Source organism: Salmo salar, chromosome 03 (genome assembly GCF_965601325.2).
Source record: "Salmo salar chromosome 03, fSalSal1, whole genome shotgun sequence".
Taxonomy (NCBI): domain Eukaryota; kingdom Metazoa; phylum Chordata; class Actinopteri; order Salmoniformes; family Salmonidae; genus Salmo; species Salmo salar.
Window position 1 is genome coordinate 100674412 of NC_138293.1, and position 13089 is coordinate 100687500.

The 13089-nt window shown below is 41.9% G+C and overlaps 1 protein-coding gene across 7 annotated transcripts in view; it reads left to right on the forward strand.

Annotated features, from left to right (window-relative positions):
* LOC106601965 (RNA binding protein fox-1 homolog 1) overlaps positions 1–13089 on the forward strand; it is a 365104-nt gene that overhangs the window by 335401 nt on the left and 16614 nt on the right. For 5 of the 7 annotated variants that reach the window (XM_045715920.2, XM_045715917.2, XM_045715915.2 and 2 more), the window contains 2 exons: positions 1315–1354; positions 8563–8627. In XM_045715920.2, the coding sequence (XP_045571876.1) occupies positions 1315–1354; positions 8563–8627 (105 nt within the window). The remainder of the gene's footprint in view (positions 1–1314; positions 1355–8562; positions 8628–13089) is intronic. The other 2 variants (XM_045715918.2, XM_045715921.2) reach the window with 1 other exon arrangement.

The window sequence follows — 13089 nt, forward strand, 5'->3', positions numbered from 1 at the left end:
CGTATGAGGTGCTTAGGATAAAAGTGTCTGTTAAATGGAACATATGATTATTTGTCATCAAGGAGTTGTTTCAACAGTCTGATCAGAATGTGGTAGGAAGATGAGGTATTCAGCAGTGACAGTAGTGACATCACCAACCTTTAGGACTGTTCATTAGTTCAACTAACTATTTTCTGATTCACGTTTTGACTAAGGCCCCCTTTGACTCCTTGTGTGGGGTCCGAGATGCACTTTCTGGACCTCCCCAGCCTCCTTACCACCTCAGAGAAAGAGAAAGACTGGATGGATCCCAAATCACCCCCTTCCCCTTGGCCCTCCATTTACGTGTTCACACTCACTTCCTCCTTTTGCACAAGTGTCCCAAAGGGAGGTAAAACTATAGAGGGTGTAGGGGCTAATTAGCCCCACCGGTAGTCACTTCTACTGAGCCTGCAATGCTGCCTGCTTCAGAGAGAAGTGAATCCCATAAGGCACCGTGTTATTTTTTAGTTTGCCCAATTTCACACAAAATAATAGAGGCTTGTCAAATTATATGACATTTGCATTTGTTTATGTCCGATGTCTTGACTTGACACATATAAAAGATGAAATACCTCTCAGATGAAATGTTTACTGTTATATTTTATTAAACGACAGGGGGTATTTGTTCATTTTAATTTCTTGCTTGTTTTATTATATTAAATGTGGATCATGAATTGCACCATTGAAGTCCGGAGTGATGGTGCTTTCAAGACAACTGGGAACTCGGAAATCTCCGACGTCTGACTTCAGTGTGTTCAAGACAACTGGGAACTCTGAAAAAAAGGTCAAATCGAGTGATTTTCAGATCGGAGCTCTAGAAAGATTCCTGAGTTTCCTACTTTGAATTCCGAGTTGGATGACCGTTGAAAAAAAAATCTCAGTCAGAGTTAGTTTTTTCAGAGTTCTCAGTTGTCTTGAACACACTGAAGTCAGACGTCGGAGATTTCCGAGTTCCCAGTTGTTTTGAATACGGCATGAGTACCGAAGTTGATAGGTTTATTGAACCCCTCTGAGTTTCGTCAGCAACACGTGACAACAGAGGACCCTCCAAGCGAGTTGGTAGGGGCAAGGCGGTGGTTTGGGATTCATAAAGAGAGACAGAGTAGTGGAGGAGAGTGCCAGCAGAACTCTCCTGTTTGGCTCCACCCATCTCATGTCTGGTGGTTTTTGATTGGACAAACTAACCTCTGCACAGACAGACAGGGTTGGTGTCTAGATGGTGCCTGCATGTCAACTTGCACTAATATGGATGTTTGTTTTGTTTGTGTTTGTTTGTGTTTGCATCCTTTGCAGTGTTGTTTACCAGGATGGATTTTATGGTGCAGATATTTATGTAAGTATTATTACCACTGAATGACGTTGAGGTCCGTAACAGAGATAGCTATGTTTCTACTTACCACTAAGGACATATGACATTTACATGTGCCTGTATTCATGATGCTTGGTTGAATGCTGAGCCATGTATTTAGAGAGTTGCAGAGCCAGGTATTTAGAGAGTTGCAGAGCCAGGTATTTAGAGAGTTGCAGAGCCAGGTATTTAGAGAGTTGCAGAGCCAGGTATTTAGAGAGTTGCAGAGCCAGGTATTTAGAGAGTTGCAGACCCAGGTATTTAGAGAGTTGCTGACCCAGGTATTTAGAGAGTTGCAGAGCCAGGTATTTAGAGAGTTGCAGAGCCAGGTATTTAGAGAGTTGACGAGCCAGGTATTTAGAGAGTTGCCGAGCCAGGTATTTAGAGAGTTGCTGAGTCAGGTATTTAGAGGGTTGCTGAGTCAGGTATTTAGAGAGTTGTCGAGCCAGGTATTTAGAGAGTTGCCGAGCCATGTATTTAGAAAGTTGCCGAGCCATGTATTTAGAGAGTTGCAGAGTCAGGTATTTAGAGAGTTGCAGAGCCATGTATTTAGAGAGTTGCAGAGCCAGGTATTTAGAGAGTTGCCGAGCCAGGTATTTAGAGAGTTGCCGAGCCAGGTATTTAGAGAGTTGCCGAGCCATGTATTTAGAGAGTTGCAGAGTCAGGTATTTAGAGAGTTGCAGAGCCATGTATTTAGAGAGTTGCAGAGCCAGGTATTTAGAGAGTTGCTGAGTCAGGTATTTAGAGAGTTGCAGAGCCAGGTATTTAGAGAGTTGCAGAGCCAGGTATTTAGAGAGTTGCAGAGCCAGGTATTTAGAGAGTTGCAGAGCCAGGTATTTAGAGAGTTGCAGAGCCAGGTATTTAGAGGGTTGCTGAGCCAGGTATATAGAGAGTTGCAGAGCCAGGGATATGGAGAGTTGCAGAGCCAGGTATTTAGAGAGTTGCAGAGCCAGGTATTTAGAGAGTTGCAGAGCCAGGTATTTAGAGGGTTGCTGAGCCAGGTATATAGAGAGTTGCAGAGCCAGGGATATGGAGAGTTGCAGAGCCAGGTATTTAGAGAGTTGCCGAGCCAGGTATTTAGAGAGTTGCCGAGCCATGTATTTAGAAAGTTGCCGAGCCAGGTATTTAGAGAGTTGCAGAGTCCGGTATTTAGAGGGTTGCTGAGCCAGGTATTTAGAGAGTTGCCGAGCCATGTATTTAGAGAGTTGCAGAGTCAGGTATTTAGAGAGTTGCAGAGCCATGTATTTAGAGAGTTGCAGAGCCAGGTATTTAGAGAGTTGCAGAGCCAGGTATATAGAGAGTTGCAGAGCCAGGTATTTAGAGAGTTGCAGAGCCAGGTATTTAGAGAGTTGCAGAGCCAGGTATTTAGAGAGTTGCAGAGCCAGGTATTTAGAGGGTTGCTGAGTCAGGTATATAGAGAGTTGCTGACCCAGGTATTTAGAGAGTTGCAGAGCCAGGGATATGGAGAGTTGCTGAGTCAGGTATTTAGAGAGTTGCCGAGCCATGTATTTAGAAAGTTGCCGAGCCATGTATTTAGAGAGTTGCAGAGCCAGGTATATAGAGAGTTGCTGAGTCAGGTATTTAGAGGGTTGCTGATCCAGGTATTTAGAGGGTTGCTGAGTCAGGTATTTAGAGAGCTGCAGAGCCAGTTATATAGAGAGTTGCAGAGCCAGGTATATAGAGAGTTGCAGAGCCAGGTATATAGAGAGTTGCAGAGCCAGGTATTTAGAGAGTTGCAGAGCCAGGTATATAGAGAGTTGCAGAGCCAGGTATATAGAGAGTTGCAGAGCCAGGTATATAGAGAGTTGCAGAGCCAGGTATTTAGAGAGTTGCAGAGCCAGGTATTTAAAGAGTTGCAGAGCCAGGTATATAGAGAGTTGCAGAGCCAGGTATTTAGACAGTTGCAGAGCCAGGTATTTAGAGGGTTGCTGAGTCAGGTATTTAGAGAGCTGCAGAGCCAGGTATTTAGAGAGTTGCAGAGCCAGGTATTTAGAGAGTTGCAGAGCCAGGTATTTAAAGAGTTGCAGAGCCAGGTATATAGAGAGTTGCAGAGCCAGGTATTTAGACAGTTGCAGAGCCAGGTATTTAGAGGGTTGCTGAGTCAGGTATTTAGAGAGCTGCAGAGCCAGGTATTTAGAGAGTTGCAGAGCCAGGTATTTAGAGAGTTGCAGAGCCAGGTATTTAGAGAGTTGCAGAGCCAGGTATTTAGAGAGTTGCAGAGCCAGGTATATAGAGAGTTGCAGAGCCAGGTATTTAGAGAGTTGCAGAGCCAGGTATTTAGAGAGTTGCAGAGCCAGGTATTTAGAGAGTTGCAGAGCCAGGTATTTAGAGAGTTGCAGAGCCAGGTATTTAGAGAGTTGCAGAGCCAGGTATTTAGAGAGTTGCAGAGCCAGGTATTTAGAGAGTTGCAGAGCCAGGTATTTAGAGGGTTGCTGAGTCAGGTATTTAGAGAGTTGCAGAGCCAGGTATTTAGAGGGTTGCTGAGCCAGGTATTTAGAGAGTTGCAGAGCCAGGTATTTAGAGAGTTGCTGAGCCAGGTATTTAGAGGGTTGCTGAGTCAGGTATTTAGAGAGTTGCAGAGCCAGGTATTTAGAGAGTTGCAGAGTCAGGTATTTAGAGAGTTGCAGAGTCAGGTATTTAGAGGGTTGCTGATCCAGGTATTTAGAGGGTTGCTGAGTCAGGTATATAGAGAGTTGCAGAGCCAGGTATTTAGAGAGTTGCAGAGCCAGGTATTTAGAGAGTTGCAGAGCCAGGTATTTAGAAAGCTGGGACATTGAGGTTACTGCATTATGATGCGTTTACATGACACTTAAATGAACAATCTATCGCTCCCCAGCAACACTACATGGGGGATATTTAAACTGTGCTATGTAACTGAATGTCTAAATGGAACAATATTCAACAATCCAGAAGTTGGCCCAACTCTCTAAAATGTCATATATGGTTCGGTTTGGTTGAATGTCGCCCTACAGCAGCTCAATGTAATGTAAACACAACCAGCCATACCAATGTTTATATCCCTACAGCAGCTCAATGTAACATAAACACAACCAGCCATACCAATGTTTATAGCCCTACATAAACTGGATTTGTTTTTTACATGTAAACACAACCAACCACATGAGGTTGGTGGCACCTTAATTGGGGAGCATGGTTCGTGGTAACGACTGGAGAGGAATCAGTGGAATGGTATCAAATACATCAAACACTTGGTTTCCAGGTGTTAGATGCCATTCCATTTGCTCCGTTCCTGACATTATTATGAGCCGTCCAGCCCTCAGCAGCCTCCACTGAAACCAACCTATACAAATCCAGAAATGTTTAAATAGCTTATTTCTTAAGAGGCTAGTTGAAGAGAGGCTAACTCTGTTAGACGTTGCATGTGTGGTGTTTATGGTTGTTGTCATGGGGATCTGGTGAAAGGTCAGGCACTACATAGGGGGCCATTTGGGAGGCAACACATTGTGCAACAAGCTCTCACAGTCTCACCTCAGAATTAGATGTTCATCCATGTTCCTCAAATTTTGAAGTCGTTCAAAGTGTTTAGGGTTAAGTTTAGGCATTAACTCTGAATGGTTAAGGTTTGGGATAGGCTTAAAACAAAAATCTCAAAAACAACTTTCTATCTCTGGATTCAAGCATGCAACCTTCAGAGGCAGATGCTAAGAAACATGTAACCTTCAGAGGCAGATGCTAACAAACATGTGACCTTCAGAGGCAGATGCTAACAAACATGTGACCTTCAGAGGCAGATGCTAACAAACATGTGACCTTCAGAGGCAGATGCTAACAAACATGCAATCTTCAGAGGCAGATGCTAACAAACATGCAATCTTCAGCACCAGAGGCAGATGCTAACAAACATGCAACCTTCAGCACCAGAGGCAGATGCTAACAAACATGCAATCTTCAGCACCAGAGGCAGATGCTAACAAACATGCAACCTTCAGCACCAGAGGCAGATGCTAACAAACATGCAACCTTCAGCACCAGAGGCAGATGCTAACAAACATGCAATCTTCAGCACCAGAGGCAGATGCTAACAAACATGCAACCTTCAGCACCAGAGGCAGATGCTAACGCCCATCCCTGTCCACAAGACCCTAGCACAGCCAAAATCTACTTGAAGGTAACTCACTGTTGCCCCAAGTGACCGGTTTCCACGTCATCTCTCGACATCCTCAGACATGGATGAACGTTGAATAATGACTTGTATCACGGGTGACCAGTCTGCATGGTGAGCCTGATCAGAGAGAGGAAGTGTGGATGGTTTTCTAAAGACCAAGTCAGGGATTCAGTGAGAATAATCCAAGATGTTACAGTATTACAGTATGTGTGTGTTCATACTGAGGAGTATTACAGTATGTGTGTGTTCATACTGAGGAGTATTACAGTATGTGTGTGTTTATACTAAGGAGTATTACAGTATGTGTGTGTTCATATTAAGGACATTTTGCTCAATCTCCCATCTACCTGTATCCTTCCTCTTCCTACCCCCTCTAGACACACACACACACACACACGTGTGCTCGCAACAGCAAGAAAATACCCCTGGAGAGAAACACCCGTTATAAAACAGATTACACAATTTATGAGCATGGAAAGATAGAACTGAACAGTGAGTCAGGATCTCCCCCTCTCTCTCTCTTCCCCCCTCTCTCTCTCTCTCTCTCTCTCTCTTTCTCTCGCCCCCTCTCTCTCTCTCGCCCCCTTCTCTCTCTCTCTCTCTGCTGTGCCTGCCACACACACATACACACATACACACACGGTTGACGGACCACAAGAGTGAACGGTGACCAACTCAGGAGATAGCTGTCTCCATCTTCCTGTCATCTCTGTCCATCCCTCTCTAAGGATCTGTTGCCAATGGCATCCTATTCCCTTTATAGTTCATTACTTTAGACCAGGGGCCCATAGGGAATAGGATGCCATTTGGAACACAGACACAGTACCTCCCTAGACCATGCCAGTATAAGTTATTTTGGAGAACCGCTGTAGAGTAGAATGGTGATAAAATAATACAGTATTACATCTGTCAGTAAAATGGTAATAATATAGTACAATATTACGTCAGTCAGAAGAATTGTAATAATATAGCATAACTTCAGTTGAAGGGTAATAATGTAGTACAGTATTACATCAGTAGAATGGTAATAATATAGTATAGTATTACATCAGTATAATGGTAATAATATAGTACAGTATTACATCAGTAGAATGGTAATAATATTGTACAGTATTACATCAGTCAGCAGAATGGTAATAATATAGTACAATATTACATCAGTCAGTAGAATGTTAATAATGTAGTACAGTATTATATCAGTATAATGGTAATAATATAGTACAGTATTATATCAGTATAATGGTAATAATATAGTACACTATTACATCAGTATAATGGTAAGAATATATTATAGTATTACATCAGTATAATGGTAATAATATAGTACAATATTACATCAGTATAATGGTAATAATATAGTACAGTATTACATAAGTATAACAGTAATAATATAGTACAGTATTATATCAGTTGAATGGTAACAATGTAGTACAGTATTACATCAATATAATGGTAATAATATAGTACATTATTACATCAGTCAGCAGAATGGCATTGTGGGTAGATGAGCAGAGAACAGTAGGGACACTATATTTAACAGGAACCATTAACAAGGGACACTATATTTAACAGGAACCAGAAACAGGGGACACTCTATTCAACAGGAACCAGAAACAGGGGACACTATATTTAACAGGAACCAGAAACAGGGGACACTATATTTAACAGGAACCAGAAACAGGAGACACTCTATTTAACAGGAACCAGAAACAGGGGACACTCTATTTAACAGGAACCAGAAACAGGGGACACTATATTTAACAGGAACCAGAAACAGGGGACACTCTATTTTACAGGAACCAGAAACAGGGGACACTCTATTCAACAGGAACCAGAAACAGGGGACACTATATTTAACAGGAACCAGAAACAGGAGACACTATATTTAACAGGAACCAGAAACAGGAGACACTATATTTAACAGGAACCAGAAACAGGAGACACTATATTTAACAGGAACCAGAAACAGGAGACACTATATTTAACAGGAACCAGAAACAGGGGACACTATATTTAACAGGAACCAGAAACAGGGGACGCTATATTTAACAGGAACCAGAAACAGGGGACACTCTATTTAACAGGAACCAGAAACAGGGGACGCTCTATTTAACAGGAACCAGAAACAGGGGACACTCTATTTAACAGGAACCAGAAACAGGGGACACTCTATTTAACAGGAACCAGAAACAGGAGACACTATATTTAACAGGAACCAGAAACAGGGGACGCTCTATTTAACAGGAACCAGAAACAGGAGACACTATATTTAACAGGAACCAGAAACAGGGGACGCTATGTTTTTTACAGGGAACAGAATCACACCATCTCCTGGGGGCTTGCTGCTCTGCTCTGTGTGGTGAAATGCATGCTGGTCGTGTTTCTGGCCATGGCGTGGTTGGCGTGACTTTGTGGTTGGTTGAACATGGAGTCTTGCTGTGCTCACAGACTGATCATCACTGCATCACCGCACACCAGCCTGTCGCATGGATGTGTGTGTGTGTGTGTGTGTGTGTGTGTGTGTGTGTGTGTGTGTGTGTGTGTGTGTGTGTGTGTGTGTGTGTGTGTGTGTGTGTGTGTGTGTGTGTGTGTGTGTGTGTGTGTGTGTGTGTGTCGTGTTTGCCTAATTGAACAGCTGATGGCAGCATTACATAAATTAAAATCTGTGTTCTTTATAGAACATATGGGAATCTGTTGCAAGGCAGTTATGTCAAATTAGTCTTTGAAAATAAATATTACATTTTAATGAAAAATGTATCTACTTCCACTTATTATGAAATCAATACATTATTGATCGTGTGGCATAATTCATTCAGCACACAGAAATATTTTACATCCAAAGCATTACATATGTACTGAGTCCTTCGTCAGCCTTGCTATTGATCAGACTGTGTGATGGTGTATTCTGTCAATATATGTGTAGATCCATGAACCAGCAGAACATCAATGGTACTGACAGGAATCAATCACATTTATTAACCATCTCTCTGTATCTCTGTGTGTGTGTGTGTACGTGTGTGTGTGCGTACGTGTGTGCTTGTGTGTGTATGTCCGTGTGTGTTTCCAGGGGGGCTATGCTGCCTACAGGTATGCACAGCCTGCTGCCGCCACAGCTGCTGCATACGGTGACAGGTAAGATGGACCTCTTTTTTTATCTCTCGCTCTCTGTCCCTCTCTCTCGAGCTCTCTCTCTCTCTCTACTTCTCTCTCTCTCTGTCCCTCTTTCTCTCTCTCTCGCTCTACCTCTCTCTCTGTCCCTCTCTCTCGTGCTCTCTCTCTCTCTCTACTTCTCTCTCTCTCTGTCCCTCTCTCTCGTGCTCTCTCTCTCTCTCTACTTCTCTCTCTCTCTGTCCCTCTTTCTCTCTCTCTCGCTCTACCTCTCTCTCTGTCCCTCTCTCTCGTGCTCTCTCTCTCTCTCTACTTCTCTCTCTCTCTGTCCCTCTTTCTCTCTCTCTCGCTCTACCTCTCTCTCTCTGTCCCTCTCTCTCGTGCTCTCTCTCTCTCTACTTCTCTCTCACTACTTCTCTCTCTCTCTCTGTCCCTCTTTCTCTCTCTCTCTCGCTCTACCTCTCTCTCTCTGTCTCTCTACCTCTCTCTCTCTGTCCCTCTTTCAATTCAATTCAATTCGCTTTATTGGCATGACGTAACAATGTACATATTGCCAAACGCTTATTTTGGATATTTACAATATAAAAATAAATAAAAATGAGAATCAAAACTGTCAACGGGACAACAGTAACAACAATAACCAAGGGTCAAAATAACCATACATTCAACAATAACAATAAGCATACAGTAGAGGACATGTGCAGGTTGATTGGTCTGTCAGACACTGTCCCTCAACTTATGGCAGGCAGCGATGTAGTGCGCTGCCAACACACAGCTCTCTGCGTCCTCCCCCAACAGGACGGGTAGCCTACTCTCATCAGAGAGGTCTTTGAAACCTTTAATAAGGGTTTCACATTTGGGGAGATTACACTCTCTAATTGTTTTATATTTTTGACATTTTGTCAGGAAATGCAGCTCCGTCTCAGGTTCTGCTGTTGTGCAGTATAGTTGCACAGCCTTTCCTCTACAGGGAGCCAGGTTTTCCTGTGTCTACCCTTCTCAATGGCAAGGCTGTGCTCACTGAGCCTGTACTTTGTCAAGGTTTTTCTAAGGTTTTGATCAGTAACCATGGTCAAATATTTAGCCACGGTGTACTGTCGATTTAGGGCCAGATAGCACTGCATTTTGCTTTGTGTTTGTGCTTGTGTTTCCCAATAAGCAATGTAGTTTTGTTTTGACTGTGTTGTAATTAGTTTTATTCTGATTGATTGGATGTTCTGGTCCTGAGGCTTCAGTGTGTTAGTAGAACAGGTTTGTGAACTCAGCCCCAGGACCAGCTGGATGAGGGGACTCTTTTCTTTGCTCAGCTCTTGGCATTGCAGGGCTTGGTAATGATATGAGAGGGAGTCACTGTATTTTAGATGTTTCCAAAACTTAATTGTTCTTTTTTGAGTTTTTATTATTAGTGGATATTGGCCTAATTCTGCCCTGCATGCATTGTTTGTAGTTTTCCTCTGGACATGTAGGAGAATCTTACAGAACTCTGCATGCAGGGTTTCAATGGGGTGTTTGTCCCATTTGATGAAATCTTGTTTTGCAAGTGGACCCCACACCTCGCTGCCATAAAGTGCAATTGGTTCAATGACATATTCAATTCATTTTAGCCAAATTTTAATAGGTATTTCAATTTGAATTTGCTTTTTAATGGCGTAGAATGCCCTGCGTGCTTTCTCTCTCAGTTCATTCACTCTCTTTCTCTCCCTCTCTGTCCTCTCTCTCTCTCTCTCTCTCTCTCGCTCTACTTCTCTCACTCACTCTCCCTCTCTCTCTGTAAATACTACAGTAATGTCTGCAAAAACACTACAGTCCGCATAAACAGTCAGCACTTTTTTTTTTTTACTTTAGTAGGTACTACAGTATTTAATTTGTGTATACCCTGCCCATTTCTCACCCCCCATATAGCAATTAGTGCCACCCATAAGTGAGAAACCTGCGTGCCAAGTATAGACCATATATTGTGTTCGTCTACAGGTTATAGAAAGGATCCATTCAGACCCCAGTACTACCTACCTACCGACCGACCGACCGACCGACCGACCGACCGACCGACCGACCTACCTACCTACCTACCTACCTACCTACCTACCTACCTACCTACCTACCTACCTACCTACCTACCTACCTACCTACCTACCTACCTACCTACCTACCTACCTACAGGTTATGGAAAATGAGCTCTTTTAGTATTTCTCTTCTCTTCGATGTCAAAGATAATAAAACAAACACACTTTAGTAAACACTACAGTTATACTGCAAATACACTACAGTAAATACTACAGTTATACTGCAAAGACACTACAGTAAACACTACAGTTATACTGCAATCCGCAAAACACTACATTCATTAATATAGTATATACTACTGTTTAATATAGTATTTTAATATAGTATTTATATGATAGTTAACTGTAAATACTACAGTGAATACTACAGTATACTACAGTAAATAGTACAGTGAATAATACAGTATTCTACAGTAAATACTACATTTTCACTGTTGCGTTCTTGCTGACTTTAGTCTGCAAAAACACTATAGTGGATACTATAGTAAAGTCCGCAAAAAACACTACAGTGTATTTATACCATAGTATACTATAGTATTTTTCATGTGGGTTTCTCTCTCGCTCTCTGCCTCTCTCTGTTGCTCTCTACCTCTTTCCCTCTCTGTCTCTTTGTCTTTCTCTCCCTCTCTCAGTCTCTCTCGCTCTATACCTCTCACTCTCTCGCTCTCTCCCTTGCGCTCTACCTCTCTCTCACCCTCTCTCATTCTCAGTCGCTCTCTCCCTCTCTCTCGTAGTTTATTAGTATAATTCCTTGGTCCAATCAGGACAGTTGGGACCACAGGTACCCCAGAATCCTCTACAATAATTGTCTGATTAAATCAAATGAGCTGGAAGACAGAGTTTAGCAGTTCAATCAAAGTGAGGAGTGGGCAGGAGGGGTGAAATTAGGGGGACGGACCAGACAGGGCTGAAGGATGACATGCAGGGTTGGCAGTTGGAAAGTTAGCCCCAAAGTGTTGCTCTACAGTAGACTCAGCCTGTTAACTTCACAGCCTGTAAGGGATGGTTCATTTAACATGGAACAGTAGATTGTACTGTGGTGTTACATGTATAGTAGATATTTAACATGGAACAGTACACAGTACTGTGGTGTTAGATGTATAGTAGATATTTAACATGGAACAGTAGATTGTACTGTGGTGTTAGATGTATAGTAGATATTTAACATGGAACAGTACACAGTACTGTGGTGTTAGATGTATAGTAGATATTTAACATGGAACAGAAGACATTACTGTGGTGTTAGATGTATATAAGATATTTAACATGGAACAGTAGATAGTACTGTGGTGTTAGATAGAGATATTTAACATGGAACAGTACACAGTACTGTGGTGTTATATGTATAGTAGATATTTAACATGGAACAGTAGACAGTACTGTGGTGTTAGATGTATAGTAGATATTTAACATGGAACAGTAGACAGTACTGTGGTGTTAACATGGAACAGTAGATAGTACTGTGGTGTTATATGTATAGTAGATATTTAACATGGAACAGTAGACAGTACTGTGGTGTTATATGTATAGTAGCTATTTAACATGGAACAGTAGACAGTACTGTGGTGTTAACATGGAACAGTAGACAGTACTGTGGTGTTAGATGTATAGTAGATATTTAACATGGAACAGTAGACAGTACTGTGGTGTTAACATGTAACAGTAGACAGTACTGTGGTGTTAGATGTATAGTAGATATTTAACATGGAACAGTAGACAGTACTGTGGTGTTAGATGTATAGTAGATATTTAACATGGAACAGTAGATAGTACTGTGGTGTTAGATGTAGATATATAACATAGAGCAGTAGATAGTGCTGTGGTGATAGATGTATAGTAGATATTTAAATTGATTTAGAATAACCTTTGGTTTGAAATGGCAGTGTACTGCCATGAAAAACAACAGTGAGATATAACAAATACATATAAATACATAGTGTTGTTTTATACCAGGCGTGTTGAGGTTGTGTTGCAATACATAGTGTTGTTTTATACCAGGTGTGTTGAGGTTGTGTTGAAATACAAAGTGTTGTTTTATACCAGACATGTTGAGGTTGTGTTGCAACACACAGTGTTGTTTTATACCAGGTATGTTGAGGTTGTGTTGAAATACATAGTGTTGTTGTGTTGCAATACAAAGTGTTGATTTATACCAGGCGTGTTGAGGTTGTGTTGCAATACATAGTGTTGTTTTATACCAGGCATGTTGAGGTTGTGTTGAAATACATAGTGTTGTTTTATACCAGGCATGTTGAGGTTGTGTTGCATGGTGGTATTGGTCATGCACTCCTCGTGTATATCAGTCATTGTGGCAATTCTGTCATATTGTATTGGAGAGTGTGTTCTAAATTCTAAGTGAGTTCTAAGTGTGTTCTGTAGAGGGTGTTCTATGTTCTAAGAGGGGTCTAAGTGTGTTCTCTAGA